The sequence below is a fragment of the Pithys albifrons genome, chromosome 16, assembly GCF_047495875.1.
Source record: "Pithys albifrons albifrons isolate INPA30051 chromosome 16, PitAlb_v1, whole genome shotgun sequence".
Classification (NCBI taxonomy): domain Eukaryota; kingdom Metazoa; phylum Chordata; class Aves; order Passeriformes; family Thamnophilidae; genus Pithys; species Pithys albifrons.
This window is the reverse complement of record NC_092473.1, coordinates 16,499,225-16,516,680: the sequence shown is the minus strand read 5'-3', so window position 1 is coordinate 16,516,680 and position 17,456 is coordinate 16,499,225. Positions and strand designations below refer to the sequence as shown.

The 17,456-nt window shown below is 51.1% G+C and overlaps 1 protein-coding gene across 2 annotated transcripts in view; it reads right to left on the bottom strand.

The window, feature by feature from the left end:
- PRKCB (protein kinase C beta) overlaps positions 1-17,456 on the bottom strand; it is a 97,385-nt gene that overhangs the window by 4,222 nt on the left and 75,707 nt on the right. Inside the window, exons 14-17 of one of the 2 annotated variants that reach the window (XM_071570777.1) lie at positions 15,842-15,922; positions 15,470-15,577; positions 11,050-11,190; positions 3,366-4,672 (exon numbers count right to left, since the gene is read on the bottom strand). In XM_071570777.1, the coding sequence (XP_071426878.1) occupies positions 4,514-4,672; positions 11,050-11,190; positions 15,470-15,577; positions 15,842-15,922 (489 nt within the window). In that variant the 3' untranslated portion in view covers positions 3,366-4,513. Of the gene's footprint in view, positions 1-3,365; positions 4,673-11,049; positions 11,191-15,469; positions 15,578-15,841; positions 15,923-17,456 lie in introns of those variants that run through there. The other variant, XM_071570778.1, reaches the window with a different exon arrangement.

Below are 17,456 nucleotides of genomic sequence, written 5' to 3'. Positions count from 1 at the left end.
GAGGAACTCACCACCCTGTACAAAAGAAGTAGCACCACAACACCAGCAAGAAGAGGAGAATGCCAGTTTAACACACCTGAAACACACAACCGGGACACAAAGGCACACACAAGAGCTTGGGGTTTTGGGAAGGGAGCATCCCTCCTCTCCTGTTCACTGCAGGAGAGAGCACAGAGCAGTTCTTAGCATGCAGAACCCCCACTGCAACCAGAGCTTGGCACTGCACAGGAGGAAGGAGCCTGGAGGAAGCAACATGCCTCAAAACGGCAGCAACAATCAATATGATGTTAAAATTTAAACAAAATAATCAGCTGTAAGAGCTCCTTCTGCTTTAAGCTCAGTTTCTGAATGATGTCATGATACAGTGTTAACCAACACTGGTTCATTGATGGAGGATGTGATTTGCTCCAGGGTTGCACAGAGAAAACACACAGCACTTCAAAACCTCCAAGAAGGAAAATTCCACATAGGCAACCTTTTCTCCTTGTAATTTCGTAAGAAGAACCATTTTGCAGATATGCTCAAGCCAAAAAAGGGGAAAAAAAAAGGATGTTAGTGTCAGGATTAGTGCTGGGAACTTGCTATCAGCACTGCGGAGCCAGCGCTGGGAACGCGTGGGCTGTTCTGAGCCCGCCTGGCTCAGGGTGTCCTGCTGTGGGAGGTGATGGGGCCATGGCCTGCACAGGTGACTGAGTGCTGAAGGTACAGAACAAGGTCCTTCATCTGCACCAACAGGAGGTGGAGGGACAGGGCAGCTGGGAACTGGCTCACCGTTTGCCCCATTACTAAAGCCAACGGGGACAAAAGATCTTCCCCGTCCCTTCTTCCATGTTTCTATGTAGGAGAGACCCCAACTCAGTGCTGGAGGTGACCTCCCAGTGACACAGGCAGGACCCTGTCACAAATTTGGTGCCTTGCAGAAACCTGCACCACGGTTGGTTTTGTTTTTTTTTTTGTTTTTCTTTTTATTCCACACTTTGCCTTTGGAGGGGGCCCTGCTCTGCTACACTGGCATTTCCAACTCTGTATTAACCTGTCAGCTCACATTGAGAAAAAGAACTGTTGGGGTCCTGCAGGTCCCACATCCTACCCTGCTCCCCCCACCTCCTGCTACTGTCCTGGTGAAGGACCTGGCAAAGAGGTGTCCTCCCTGCAGCCCCTCTCATCCCAGCAGCTGCCACTGTCCCAGGTCTCTGGAGCAGAGCCATTGGCATCTTCATGCCACAAGCAGGAGCGTGGCCAGGACAAGGCACAGAGTCAGGTTCTCCCACCAGCCCAGACAGGCCAGGAGCACCACACCACAGCTGCAGTCAGATCTAGCCTTGGGAGATGAGCCAGCAATGGACCAGGACATCCAGGAGGGCTTGGAGACCCCTCCTCATCACAGAAGACGCCTCATCAGGATGGCTTTAGCCTTGTGGGAGGAACATCAGAGAGCAGAAAGAGTCAAGGATGATGGAGAGGAGACAAGGCAGGAAATAAAATAGGGCCAGACAGAGCTTCAGGAGCAAAGAGAAAAAAGCCAGAAGAAGAGCCAGGACATGGCTGTGGCCTCAGGCCTTGAACACGTGGTGATGCTCAGGGCACCGGTGTCTGCGGGTCCCAGGCTGTCCCTGAGATGTCAGAGTCCCTCCAGGGCTTCACTCTTCAGCACAGATAAGGAAGAAGATGCAGATTTGGGAGCAGGGAAGGGCAGATGGGTTGAAGGAGCTGACGTCAGGTGCAGAGATCTGCAGGCAAGGGGTGAAGCAGCTGAAATGCGAGGACAAGCCCACCTTGATGGCTGCAGGGTCACCCCAGGGACAAGGGGCTGGGTGGTCCATGGCAGGGAAGAGTCATGGCAGGTGCTGCCCTTCACTGCTGAGGGGGTGGGCACAAGGTCTCTCCTGCACCCCAGTGTGTGTGGAAGGAGCTGATGGTGGCACTGGGCTCCTGCCCCATTCCCAGAGCGATGCTGAGCTGACCAAATGGTTCCTGAAGGCCACGTCCGTCCAAACCAGTGTGTGCCAGGACACCACCATCCTACTGAGCCAGGAGCTTCTCCTGAGCAGGAATGCTGTGGGATGCTGCAAAGGGGAATGACAGATCTACATTTGTCACTAGAGCCAGTTGCCACCACGGTCCCCAGCCCTCCAGAGTGCTCAGTTTAGGGGCCCTGGGGTGGGAAAAACCTCCTGCTGCTTTTGCCAGCAGAAAGCTCTGGCAAAGGCTGCAATGTGCCCAGGAGGGGGCTCAGGCCAGCCCACCCCTCCTGCACTGCCCCCTCCAGAGTCCCCCACTCCATGGGGGCTTGGCTGTGACACTCTGAGTGCACTGGAGTGGGCTTTGCTGGTTTCTTACCTTGAATTTCGTCTGAATTGGTGGCAATTTGGCTTCTGTCAAGATGATGAACAGCCTGGGAACAGGCATGGAATGGCTGCATGGATCAAGTACAGAGAGAGGGGAGGGCAGGGGACACTCCGAGCTGAAAGTACCTCCAGCAGTGGGCAAATTGACTTTGTTAGGTGACTTTGTTAGGAGCACAGCAGGATGGTGCAACAGACACCCTGGGCTCCAGCTGTGCAGGGCACGGCTGGCCCAGGGCAGTGTTTCTGCCTGGACCACAGGGATGGGAATCCTCCCCACCCACTGCTGCTGAGTCCCTTCCCCAGAGCAGAGCTCCAGGTGGAGGATGCTGGGACCAGCTCCCATTGGTGCTGCCATTCAGTGTCACTTGGAACAATCTTGCAGAGTCCAGACCCACAGAACTTGGCAGAAGTGGAATCCCAAAGGCAGGAGGGAGGTTCTGCCGGCGCTCAGGAGGGAGGTTAACAGGAACCTGTAATCCCTCTTTAGCTGAAACTGCCAATTGCTTTGAACAACTGCTCCTGGGAGAGCGGGGCAGGGATGAGTCAGCGGCACACGCCGGGCACTCGCCTCTGCAGTCTCCAGCAATCCCAGGCGATGCCGCAGTCGGCTCCGCTCAAGGCACTGGAAGAGATCCCCACGTGGCTGAGCTCTGCCGTCCTCCACCCCAATCGTCCTTCCTCCAAGGGCCATCCCAGAGGAACTCCTTCCCTGTCCATGCTGAAGAGGCAGGAGTGAGTGGGGTCATCGCTGTGCAGCGTGGGCTGGTGCAGAGCACTGTGGACAACCACTCCGTGTGTGGACGATGCTTCCAGCACATCCCACCTGCTTTTCCTGGGACAAACACTGCAGAGGAAGAGCAGGCCATGGCTCCAGTGCTGCCTGTGCTGTTGCTGAGCTGGCATCCCCCAGCACTCAGGGATCATTCCAGCCCTCAGTGATGGGCAGCCCCAACTCCTGGAATCGCTGGAGTTTCCTGGAGAAACTCACTATTGCCAAACACATGCAGGTTTCTTGGATGTAATTTCTCATTTTTTATTTTATAATCAGTATCAGAAAAAAATAAATTGGCACATTACAAGTCAAAGCAGACTGATACAGTGACAGCCTACAAACATCTGCAAGGGTATAAAAGGAAGCAGTGTGATTGTTGTTGTTTCAAGAGAAATTCATTCTTCCTGAAATGACTCCTTTGAGGCCAGAAGCAAAACTCAGGCCACTTAAATATCTGGTGGCAATTTCTAAGAGTAGGACTATTAGTTGAAACAAGTTTCTTTACAAGGTTCCTATCAGAATTCACAATACTGGTCAGAGTTAAATAGCTCCTGTTTAGGCTAATACCATTTTTGACACATTTAAAGCACAAGTAACAAACTCCATCAATTGCTTTGGCATTTGAAAAGAAGAAAAACCTTCACTATAGAACTGATGTTGGTGGTGTTTACTAGGGTGACCATGGATTCAAAAACAGCTCTTCCAAACTTATTTACTACTGGATATGCTTGTTTTAATTAAAAAAATGCCACTTAGAAACTGCACAATCAGGAGAAATCTTTACCAGCAGCAGCTCTGCCTTCCTGAATGACTTATCCCACTGCTGGGGACCCAGCTCTGGGAACATGCCAGCCCAAAGCATCTGTGAAGGGAAGGGGGACTGTGGTGGGGCTGGACAAACAGCAGGACACATCTAAAAAGGAGCCAGAATCAGCATCTTGGCTTTCCAAAGCCTTTGGGAGAAGCTGAAAGGCTCCAGGGAAAAGTTTCATTAAAAACACTTACTTGCCACTAAGGCTAAGAAGGCTAAATATTAAATTTTTATGATTACATTAAAAGACTAGAAAAAGGAAAGAGCAGGAATTAAAGCACATGAGGAAGGGATTTCTCCCAATTGTCACCATGTCTCTGTTTTCCTTCCATCACCCACTGAACGGTTCCCATTTTCTACAAAAAAACCACCATTACAAAAACCCACTTGTAGCATTTCCTTGCACATCACCTGCCTCCAGGAATACCCCAAACCACAGGAAGACACCTCTGGCTTTGAAATGTGGTCACTCTAGTAAGGGACTGAAGAAAATCCACAGATGCAAGTTTTGCAATGGCAAATGTCACCACAACAGCAGCTGGGACTGGATGATGGATGTGGGGATGAGATCTACGCAGCTACTTAGCTCTTGGCTTCAGGTTTAAAAAACTCAGAGTTAAAAAAGGAAAATCCTTCGAATTCTGACTGGTCAATGTTCCTGATGACTTCCTGGTCGGGAGGTGTTAACACTGGTGGGTGGCGAGTGAAAAACCGGTCGAAGTTTTCAGCACTGCGTCCACACTATGAGAGGGGAGAAAAGAATGGATGGTGGGTGGGGAAGGGAATGGTGGGATGGGGCTGCACCAGCCCCCAGTCAGGACAGGAAAAGGTGCAAAACACACTGTTAGTCACAAGGGCATGGCATGGCACAGCATGGCACGGCACAGGCAGGGACTGGCAAACCCCAAGCTGTGCCATGGGAAGCAGCTGCAGCAGGAAAGAGATGGGGCGCAATGGGCCCTGTAACTTCCCAGGCTGCGAGTCATGATTCAATGGAATAACAAGAGCAGTAGCTCATACCAGGTGGATGCCAGGTCACTGTGCAGCTACAGACCAGGCTCATCCCTGCCCATGACACACATGTCACATCCCCACGAACAGCATGTGGGGACTCTGCTCCAAGGACTGGGGACTCCCCCTCCTGTCACACACAGCCAATGCTCTCTGGGCCCCGTTTTCTCCAAGGAGCTGCTCAACCAGCACATCCCAGTCCCTCAGGTCTCTCTCCCGTTGCCCCAGAGAGAACACACTCTACAAGCGCTGCCACAATTTTTCCTGGTATTTAACTTTCATTTGTTAAGTAAATAGATTTGCAATTTTAATAAATGTCAGACTAAATTTAATAAAATATTAACAACAAATACATGTAAACGTCAACATTTCCCATTTCTTCCTCTGCTCAGAGGTTTCAGGGACGACAGCGTGAAAATCCATCAGCTTCCCATGGCACGTTCCTTTGGCAGCTCTTGTATGTCCTTATAGCACCAAGAGAGACACATTCTTCTCAAACCTCAAATAAATAGGGTAATGCTTGAGTCGATTTAACTCCAGCCTGAGCCTGTCCTTCCACTCCCCTCAGGTTTGTAAGGCCACATCCTCACATTTCTACTCTGGGTTTGTTAAGCTTTTGCTCCCAAAAATATCTCTTCAGGCTCAGCACAGAGCCAAGTGCAGCTCTGCTCCCCTCCTGCCACTCCCCTGGGCTCTGGGGTCCATGTGCAGCCCCAGCCCAGGAGCTCCAGCCACCCTGACCCTGCAGGAGCCTGTTCCCAGAGCATGGAACAAGCCCAGCTGGAGACTCTTGCAGAAGGATGTTTGAGGTGCCTGACAAGCCAGCAACAACCCCACACTTGCCCAAAGCCATCACATTAACACCAAAACAGCACAAGGAGTCAGGCTGGGCTTTTCTGGGCCTCTGGTCCTCCCCAAGCACTGGGATAAAACAGACTACAAGCAGGATCACTGGAAGAGCTGCAGTGCTCCAGGTCATCAGCCCAGTAACCCACACAAGGCAGGGTCACCCACAGCTCAACCCTCACCTGTCCATCCCAGTAACCCACACAAGGCAGGGTCACCTGCAGCTCAGCCCTCACCTGTCCATCCCAGTAACCCACACAAGGCAGGGTCACCCACAGCTCAACCCTCACCTGTCCATCCCAGTAACCCACACAAGGCAGGGTCACCTGCAGCTCAGCCCTCACCTGTCCATCCCAGTAACCCACATAAGGCAGGGTCACCTGCAGCTCAGCCCTCACCTGTCCATCCCAGTAACCCACACAAGGCAGGGTCACCCACAGCTCAGCCCTCACCTGTCCATCCCAGTAACCCACACAAGGCAGGGTCACCCGCAGCTCAGCCCTCACCTGTCCATCCCAGTAACCCACACAAGGCAGGGTCACCTGCAGCTCAGTCCTCACACCTGTCCAGCCCAGTAACCCACACAAGGCAGGGTCACCTGCAGCTCAGCCCTCACCTGTCCAGCCCAGTAACCCACACAAGGCAGGGTCACCTGCAGCTCAGCCCTCACCTGTCCATCCCAGTAACCCACACAAGGCAGGGTCACCCGCAGCTCAGCCCTCACCTGTCCAGCCCAGTAACCCACACAAGGCAGGGTCACCTGCAGCTCAGCCCTCACCTGTCCATCCCAGTAACCCACACAAGGCAGGGTCATCCACAGCTCAGCCCTCACCTGTCCATCCCAGTAACCCACACAAGGCAGGGTCACCCACAGCTCAGCCCTCACCTGTCCATCCCATCAATCCCAGTGCAAACTGAGAGCCTTCCAGGGCCTTCCAATCCTGCTGTCATTCCCTATTAGCTTGAGGAGACCTCAGTGCAGACATGCAGGCCAGCTCATGTGCAATGTCTGACAGCACCAGCTGCCTTTTGGCTACAAAGAAATGTGCTATCATAAAAAAATAATAAAAAAATCAAATGAACAACCCCCTCAGAAAGATTTAAAAATTAATCCTGATGAGGTGCTGCCAGTTACTGCAATAGGAAGCACAAATATACTTTACTATGCATATTGGCAAGCAAGAATTTCTCACTATCATGCAATAAGGTAGGAATATGAGCATGGAAAATCTGAAAAGTTGCATTTATCCATAGTATTTCCTCTCCTGACATGTGGAGATTATGGAGTTTTTTTGGATGCAGATAAAATGGATGGATAAAATCAATACTTTAAAGCTGAAAATTTGGTTTATAGAAGTCCCAACCAAACCCAGCCCTGAGGTCTGAAGGTGGTGACCTTGCACTGGTCCTGCTCTCACCCCATGTCCCAAGACAGCTGGGGGCTCTGGGAACGTGACAAGGTTATTCCAGCCCAGCACTGCTGGAGTTCAGACTCCAAGTTTGACCCACCCCTGTGATAAGGGAGAGCAGGAAGGATCTCTGCTGCTCCACGCAGCAAATGGTCTCTGTCTGCAGGAGCACCTTCCTTACAGCTTCCTAAATTAAGTTCCATGTTAATGGACAGGAGATACCATATCATTGTTTACATTTATCTAAAGCCACCTTGTGAAAAATCTGCCTCATTTTGGTCTGATATTAATGTACAGGCATCACTCCATCCTGACTGGAGAAAGGGGGAGGGTGGGAATTTATCTTACATAAATCCCAGCGTGTTCTGTCTAATATTTATAGCCAGCACAGAATGGCTTTTCTTTCTGAGCTGCAGAAATAAACCTGTCAGCTCGGAGGATGGCCTTGTATTTTATCACCTTCCTGCTTGATTTCAAATAGAGACAAAAGGCATAATAAATATTTTCCATTGATCCCTGGGATGCAATCAAGGACCATAAGAAGCCAAGGATGCTGCTGCCACCAGCTCTCATTCCCAGCACCAAGGAGATGTGCTGGGCTGAAGACACTTTTGATTTTCCAGGGGTTTGGCCCAAAGCAGTGGTACAGGCACAATCTTGCTGGCCTTGCAGGGATCTCCTGGGCAAGTCTGGTGCTGCTGTGGGTCAGGAAACTGGCTCCTTGCACCCCAAGGAGGATCAGGGCTCTTTTGGCAATCATGTTTAGGGGAATTTGGGTCACAGCATCAATGTGGGGCCACAGTGAGGGTTCCTGTGCTGGTCAGGGAGATGATGGTGCTTTTCATTCCTTTCTGGCTAAGGAGCCCAGCCTGGGATGCTCCAGTGCATCCCTTGATCCCTGCTGCTGGCAAAGGGAGCATTTGCTGCAAGAGTCGCTGATGTTGGACTCTGCCTTCCATCCAGCTCCTATGGAAAAAGCCAAGTTTCTGCCTAATGTACTGAAAACAGTGGCTGAATAGTCTGGGAAATCTCAGAGAAAGTCTTTACAAGCCCATGAGACCCCCAGAGCAAATCCTTACTGGATTACCAAAGGAGATGTTTAACCTTAGCACCTCCACCTGCCCACTGTCAGCCCCCTCAATCCTTAAATCCCACATAATTAGGAAATTACTTATGCAAACATTGGAACTCACCTTGTACAGACTGAACTAAGGCTACAAAGCCCCACATGCAGGGAACCAGCACATTTACACATCCAGGTCTATAAAAGGCATTTCAATATTAATTAACTCAAAGCAGTCAGGGGAAAATTAATTTATGCAATTAAAAATTATTAGATTAAAAGCCATTCTTTTAACCCCCCATTCTGTTTTGAGTAATCCCGGGCTCTGCCATGTGATTTCAGTGCTTTCAAAATGAGACTTCTCAAATCACTAGGCTTTATGTAAAGTAAAGGAGTAATTAGATACCAAAAACAATAATTATCTCAATGAGAGACAGGGAGAGCAGGGAAGTGTAAATACACTCCCAGGGTAACTGTGGACCTAGGGAAGGAATTGTTATGCACCACTCAAAGCAGAGAGCAGCCAAGCACAGCCTCACGTCAGAACCACCAAAGACAACCCAGCCCCTGATCTGTCTCATTTCTGACTCTCTGATAAAGGTTAATCAAGCACAAAGCAACACATGAGCTCTTGGGAATTCACTTCCAGCTCTGAGCACGCAACAGCCCAGCCAGGTGGAGCCTGAAGCTCCATTTCCCTGTTGGGGTACAATGAGGTTTTTGGGAGGGATGTGATGCCCCCCCAGCAGCAGCACTGGGCAGGCACAGAGAGCCCTCCCCAGCAGCCCTCTGTACCACTACTCAAAACTGCAGAGATGCTACAAAATCATGGAAACATGGCCAAAAAATCTGTGGCTGCTACAGAAGAGACAACAAGCAGTGTCTCTGTGAGACTGGAGACTGGGTGTGGATGAGGAACTGGCCCACCAGGTGAAATTAAACATGAATTAATGACACCTCTGATAAGCAAAATTATGCTAAAGACAATTTGAATGGTCTGCTCCCCTTGCTTGGTGTTCCTGGGGCTGAGCACAGGCTGGAGCAGGGAATGGCTGGGGGCAGACACTCAGCCCTCATGTGTGTCTTATGCCTTTTTGTGGAGCTCTGAATGCAGACAATTCCTGCAGCACAACCTTTATAGACACCAAGTGGGAAGGGGAAAAGGGAAAGTTAAGCCAAGGGAAAGAGCCAGGTCAGCACCAACTCCTCTGCAGCAGTGCCTGGCCCTGATGTGGCCCTGAAGGTCACAAACACTCAGCAACATCTCCCCTCATCATCTTCCCAAAACACCCCCTTAGTGCCCAAACGCCATTCCCATTCCTGCTGCTCTGCTCTGTGCCCACAGCTGGCACGAAAGAAACAGCTTTTTCCAGCACAGAGGCACTGCTGGAGAAATATCAGCTATCAGCAAGTACCTGAGTTGTCTTAATCCTCCCTAAATCCCAAATCAGCTGCTGTTAATCTCCCTGTCCTATCAAACGGGGAATTTTCCCGGCGCCAGCCGCTGGGTGAAGCGACAGCCGGCAGCTTAACGTCCCCCTCCCCAGGGCCGGTGTCAAAGGGATTTGAAAGAAAGAAGACATTTAAAGCAGGACAAAATTTGCACATTTTAAAGCAGAAGAGCAGTAAGAAAGTTGATGGAATTCAGTTGTTGTGCACTGTAAAATACCAAACACCGACACTGCCTCAGGCCAGGGCAGGTGACGCTGGGGACCTGCTGGGGAAGAGAGGGATGAGGGAGAGGGAACACAGCAGCTCCACTGGAAAACAGACACAGATGTGGGAAATGGCAGGAGCTGTGGAATTCCCTTTGTGCCTCAGCATCCCTGGCACCAAGGCCCAAACCCAACTCCAGACAAATCAGAGGGTGCACAAACAGCTGCAACGACTTACGCAGTTACACTTTGGTATCAAGGTTAATGCTTTCCTGGTAATGCTGTTCCTACACGGTCTAATGGCTTGAAGATGCCTTTCTTTCCCAGGGAAAGGCAAGCAGGCAGCAATCCTGCCCCCTGTGCTAACCATCCCAGCTGGTTCCCAGCACCGAGGCAGGCAGGGAGAACAGGACACTGTCCCTCTGCAGCTGTGGAGACAGCCTGGACCATGAGGCACAGAGTGGAAATGAGCAGCATCGAGACAGGACCCTACAGAGCTCCTACAAAGGCATCATTGCCAGGAGTGAACTTGGTAAAAATACCTGTCTGAAATTAAAACAAGCAGATCCAAATGTAGGCAGGGCATGGCCAGCAGCTCTCTGGGTCAGCATCCCTGCCCTGTCCATGGCAAGTGCTGGAGGGAGACAGGACTGTGGAGGCTCCTAGATGGCCACAAAAAGGGTGGATTGTTCCTGATTGATCAGTCAGGAAAGGAGCTGTAGGAGGGAGAAAGCTGCTGGAGCAGAGAGGCATTGAGAGGGAGCAGAGCTAAAGCACTAAGCACTCTGCACCAGGTGGACTCCCACTCCATGATTTCCCTGAAAGCAGAGTTTTTCCAAGCACCAAAGGGGTCCCTTCAAATGAACAGGATTAACTGTAAAGCAGAGGAAAAGCAGATGCATATGAGGTTGTTACAGCCAGAGTGGGACCAGGCACCCCCAAGCTTTCCTGCCACAGAAGAGCTCTGACACATGCCAGATCCAGGGAGACATGATCTTCCACTCAGACAGAGAAACGGCACCTCCAGGAGCAGCACCTGCCTGTCTGCCCGTGGTGTGTCCCCATGAGCAGGAGCAACCACAGAGGAGAGCCCTGGCAACACGGGAGAGTGGGAGGGGGCCATGGAGCACTTACAGCCTTTGGCTTGAAGGGGGGCTGGATCTCCTTGCGCTCCAGCTTGTCCCAGTCGATGTAGCGGAAGAACGCGTGCTCCTTGATGTCCCGCTCCCCTTCGGGGCCGCAGCCCAGGCGCTTGGCAGGGTGCTTGGTCATCAGCTTGGGGGGAGGAAGAGAACAAACAGTCACAGGGTGCCCAACTACTTCCCAAAATGTCCCCTTGGACAAATACCCAGGGAGCTGGGATGCCCGGCTGGACAGACTGCACTGTGCAGTCACTGCCCTGGGACACCCCAGATCAAGGTCTGTACCCCGCAGGGGTCCCATCTGCTCCACCTGCTTTTGGAGCTCAAAGCAGAGGACCAAGGGAGAAGTCAGAGTGGCTTCAGGGACAGGGAAAGTTGACTTATGAGCAGTGGCAGGATGGGCACATCCCCTTTTGCCTCTGGGAATGGAACTGGTTCACCAAGAAACAACCTCGGGGTGCTGGTAGAGCTCCCCGCGGTGCTGCAGCCTCTCCTGCTGCAGCAGGGGAGCAGGATGGGAGCAAAGCTGCCTCTGGTTGGTACAAACTTCTCAGTATCTGCAGAATTAACTCTAAAACCCACTGTCCATTCAAAAAGAACAATCTGCCGTCCAAAACTATCATCAGCCCTCCTCCAGCAGAGCCCCCACTCCTCCAGAGCCACAGCAGCAGAGATGTGAGGTGGATTTCTAATGTAAGAGTCAATTTGGAGAAAAAAAGCAGAAACAGTCCATTAATGTTGTTTATCATCTAAAGTTCTCCTCTTCACTGACTCAATAAGGGAAAGGGGCCCCAGGAATTAAGGGCAGCTGTAGAACATTAATATCCTGGGGCAGGGTTTGAGCCATGTTCAAAGATCAGATGGAGATTCACAAAATGTTGATAAGGATGGAGAATATGAGCTTTATACCTGCAACAAAAGCACTGCTTTATTAAAAGCAAGGCAGTTCAAACTGATCCCAGGGCTGTGCAGAGGTTGTAGGAAGTCTGACTCTGTGTCCCAGGGCTGGGGCAGCCTTTGAGAGGGACAGGGGGTGCCAATGCTCCAACCAAAAAGGTGAGACAACACTCCCCCCCCCCCCTTCCCCCCCCCTTCTGCTGAGACTGGCACCCCAAAAGAAAAGGGTTTTAGAAGCAAGTAAAGAAGCTGTGGCTGTCCCACCCCTGGAAGTGTCCAAGGTGAGGTTGGACAGAGCTTGGAGCAACCTGGGCTGGTGGGAGGAGTCCCTGCCTATGGCAGGGGGTGACATGAGATGAGCTTTAATGTTGCTTCCAACCCAAACCATTCTAGGATTTTCAGACCAAAAGAAGCCCATCAGCCCAGGCAGCCACTGGCATCACCCACCACCCCACAGGGATCTCATAAGCCTCTGCCAGGTCCCCACCCAGGCAGAGCTTCTCTGCCCGGGGTGCACCTTTGGGTATGGGTTAGCTCTGCCACCTGGGATGGCACAGAACAAACTTGCTCAGGGAAGTTGATCTTTAACAGCAATGCTGCAACAGAGTGCTGAAATCAAGGAAAACTTGTGGGGAAAACCCCCAGAACCCAAAAAGACAAATAAACTCCATCAAATATGAGGCAAGAGTGGGGCCACCAACTGCTCTGTGAACAAACAGTTCCACATCCTCATCCACCAGCTGTGATGGCATCTGCAGCTGGAAGAGTGATGGAGCAGCATCCCCCTGGAAAGCCCATCTGCAAACAGCAAGGGCCTGGCAGGCTACACAGGCTGGACCAGGGATTTTCCAGCCTCTGCTCAGGAAGAGGATGTGACTGGCATCAGCATCAGCTTTGCAGAGCCCATCCCTGCACAAGGAGCCACAATAGAGCACAGTCAGTGGGCCCAGGAGGGAGGGCCCAGGGGGCCAGGTGGCAGCAAAAAACAAGAGCAGAGTGTTTTTTGAACTTGTTTTTCATTAATAATCAAGTTTCCCTTGGCATGGCAGCACACAGCCCTTTATAAATAAAAACCCAACAATAAATCTCAGAGTAAGAAGCCTGGGAAGGTGACAGAGGTGATGTGTCTTGGCCTCTTGAACACGTGTGACAGCAGTATGGGGAGCAGCCGTGATGGGTTTTCCTCAGGCATCAGCACCAGGGGAAATGCCACCCAAAATACCTGTAAATATTCCCAAAATACTGCAGAAAACACTCCATTTCATGCCTTTGCTACCAGGCAGAAACTGAAGAGAAAGCTGATAGTCATAGACAATCTGTTCCCCTGGAAAGGGCTGATTTGCTCAGGCACCACCAAACCCCTCCATATGGGATGGAAAAGGCTGAGGGTTCGTGCCGGTGCCCACACGGTCCCAGGGCCAGGACAGGAGTCTGGCTCCTGATAACCAACCTGGTGCTCAGGAGAGCAAACTTGAGCTACCTGTCCTTGGAAACAGCAGCTCCAAGATCAGGCTTCAGAAACAAATCTGAGCTGACAGCAGAGCAGGGAAATGCTCTCTTTGATCCGCTAATTGCTGCTGACTGGAGAGTCCTGGAGCTGTGTGCCAGCGAACTCTCCAGCTTCCTTCCCCGCCAAGGAGCCCTGATTAACGTTTGTCTCTGGGCTCAGGCCGGTGCCAGGCTTTCAGGATCAAACACACTTCATCTCTGAGCAGTGCAGCAGGAGGGGATGACTGGCACTGGCACTCTGGAGTGAGACCGTGGGGGAACAACAAAACCCTAACACCAAACCTCTCACAGGTAAGGGCAGAGGCTTCTGCAGTGGCTCATTCCCTGGACTGATGTAACACCAGGTTTGTGCCCCCCTGGCAGACCCACCTCACACCAACACAAACAGCTTGGCCTCACTGCAGCTCATCGAGATGCATTTCACTCTGTTCCAGGGGAAAACGTAAATACTTAGTTCCCAGCTTACTAAAAAGTTCTCAAATCCTACACAGTTCTAATTCAACTTTCTGGTGTAGCAGTTTGGTGGTGGCAAAGAATGTCAGGAGGTTTTGAAACAACAGTAGTACAGAGGGAACCACCACTTGGGTACAAAAAAAATACAGGAATTTATAGAGAATCAACCCTCGGTGCGTGGCCAGATATCCTCCCATGCAGCCTCCCATCTCCACAGTAAGAAAAGCCATCACAGCTACACCCAGCAGATGCTGCAGTCACAGACCCTGCTCATCTATTTACAGCACCCACATCGTGACTGATGCAACAGCAAACAAAGTCGACACTGAGCCTGGTCCCTGTTTCAGCCTCTGCTGCCCTGGGCAGGGCAGGGAGAACAAAGCTCAGCAGCACTGAGAGTCTCTTGCCCTCCTGCCTGACCAGGAACACATTGGATTGTCCCTTTACATCCCAAACAACAGCAGTGAGAGGATGAGAGATCATGACGGCATCTGTGGGAATCCCCATCTGACCACCCGTGTGATTCCTGAACTAAGGACTTGATTTTCCTGCGTTCTGCTGACTGGTGGGGCAGCACCCCCTCCCTGTGCCCCATTCCAGGTGGGAACACCTGCAGCAGCTTTTCCCCACGGGACAAGCAAATATTCCTCTTTAACACCAGCTCAGAATCCTGGCAACAGCAGGAAGAGGCTTTGAAATGCCGCAGTGGGAGCGTTAAGCGCAGGATGTGTCATTTGTAGATGGAAACACTATTTTGAGATAGAGAACATTCAGATATTTTCAATATTAACTATTATAAGCAAACATTTCTTAAATTCCTACACAAACACGTATTTATAGCAGTGTGTGGCACTTTGGGGTGAGATGAGGCTCAGTCCCAAGCACACAGAACATGAGGACCTTGCCAGCCTTTACCCATCACATCCCAAATTAACATGGGCTGCATTTAAGTCATGCCTAGGCCCAGTCCACGGAGAGCTCAGGATATGGGCAAGGCAAATTAAGAGACAGGATAATGAAAACACTGCCCTGGCACCACAGAGACACCACCAGCAGTGAGTTTCAGGTAATCCTGAAGGGCAACTCATCATAGCCAAACAGAAGGATGAAGGTTTTATATCTGATCTTAGAAAACTATTTAGGGATCCCATTCATTTTTCATTTCAGGTAAAGATTCATAGAGCTGCCCTGTCCTCACCTGAGGGGGCACAGGGTCTCTGAGGGGACCCTCCCTTCCCACCCCCCAGCCAATACCCCAACTCCCTCCTGAATTTCCTTCACCTGAGCCATCAGAGCAGCCCTCCAGTCCCAGCTGTATTCCTGCTCAGCGTACCAGCACAGAGAGGATGTGGGCATTATTTTCACATGGTTTTAGTACACACACCCCAAGTGACACAGTTGTAGTTTCAGGAGCAGAGAACCCACCTGAGTGTCAGATCCCCCTTGTGCTGGGGAGCAGGGGGTGAGCTGGGACCCCCAGGTGTGCAGGGTCCCACTGCTCCCACTTCCCCCACTACCCCCTAGTCCAGCAGAGGACCCAGGCCAGCCCTTACCCCTTTGCAGATTGCCACTGCCTCCTTGGACATGGACTTGGGGTAGGCAACGTTGTGCTCCATGATGGACTGAAAGAGCTCATCTTCATCTTCTCCCTCAAAGGGGGCCTAGAGCAAAGCAGACACAGGTTCAGTGGCATTCCTGGATCCCTCAGCTCCCATTTGCTGCTGTGGGAGCTTGGCCATTGCCCCAGCCCTGGCTGTGCCCTGCTGTGATGCATCTCATGGCAGTCCCTGGGGCTGCACCCAGAGTCACCCCCAGCTCCAAAGAGATGCCCCAGTCGTGTGTCAGCAGCATGGCAAATTCCACATCAGCATATGCTCACCATGGAATGCAACACAGCCCAGAGGAAGCAATTAAAGCTCAATTACCTGTCCGGCCAACATCTCATAGAGCAGGACTCCGAACGCCCACCAATCCACAGACTTCCCGTAGGGCTGGTAAGCAATTATCTGCAAACAACAGATCGGCAGGATTACACTCCCAGGTCTCTCCTGGTAGCACAAGGCAAAGTGATTCTGAGCTGTAGCCCAGGTCACAGGGACAAGGTTATTCACTGGGACACGTTTCAGCACTGAAATCCCTTGACTGAGAGTGCTTGGACTTCCTCCCACTTGCTCTTTAGCAGCGCTCTGGGAAATTCAGGTGTGAACTGTTCACATCAGAAAGGCCTTTAAAAGGAAAGAGCACTTAGAAGAAATCCTCTGTCCTGTGAAGTCCCCAGCTGCTTGTTGGGAAAGGTCAAACCCCAGCAGGTGAGGAACAGTTTTGTTCAGAGGGGATCACACTTGCAGGGCTGTTTGCATGTGGTACCTGCCACCTTGGCACGCACAGCTCTGCCTTGGAACAGAAAAAGTCCCAAAAATGGGTCAAGCAAATCGCAGGACAGTTTTACCCTGAAGCCACATTGGCCTGAGCACATTGTAGCTCCCTACAGGAGGAGGCAGGGAGCAGCAGAAGGGCCTGGGCTGGAGTGTGGCCACTGCACCACAACCTTATTGCTATTCCCTACCAGGATGTGTTAGATTGCTCCTCTGAGACCCACTGGCAGCAGGCTTTAATGCCATTCCTGGGTGCCATACTGATTTGCAGCCTAATTTCCTATTTTCTGCTTTTCTTTTGGAAAAAAAAAAGAATTAGAGCAAGGAGAAGAAAATAAGAGTTAAAGTGAAAACACTCAGCCAAACAGCCAGAGAACTGGTCATTTGTCCTGCTTTGAAGGAGCATTAATCACCCACAGCAACGAGCTCTGCACCATCACCCCCAGTATTAATCCTGGTGGGATGAGGGGATGGAACACACGTTTGATCCAGTAATTGGAAACCTCACTGGTGGCAGCAAATGCAACATGGTTTAGCACACGAGTGCACTGATGTCCTAACAAAGAGAATCTCTTTCTCTAAAATATTTAAATGAATAAAAATTAACCTCATGATTTCAAATTCAGTAGAGTGACAAGGTTCTAGAGGGATATCTTTATGTGAAGGAAACAGATATTTGTGAATAATTGTCCCTCTGAATTTCACAAGTCTGATCTCAACTGTGCCCATACAGCACTTCATGGAAGTGTCATGTGTGACCCCATCACATCAGTCTGTCCCCACCTGACACACAGTCCCACACTGTAAACAGTGAGCTGGAGAGACCTACGGATTTCCCCCTCACATGGAAATATCATCCATTGATAATTCCCTGTGTCCCACTGGTCATGTTGTGCTGGAGGTGTCTGTCACACACAGCGAGGGGCAAAGCCGACCTGGGCTCATCTTTTCCAGGAGCAAGGGAGTAGCCCTTGGTGGTCTGAGTGTACCAAGGATCAGACAGGCACGGAGCTGCCAGCAGGACATGTGAAAAAACCCAAGAGAGGAAAAGCACCCTGCAGGTAGAGCAGCATGAGGAGTTGCTGCACTATGAGGGGAAGCAGGGCAGAGTCAGCACAGAGGCAGGTCCAGCATCCATGCTTCCTTAAGGGAAGGGCTGATGGGC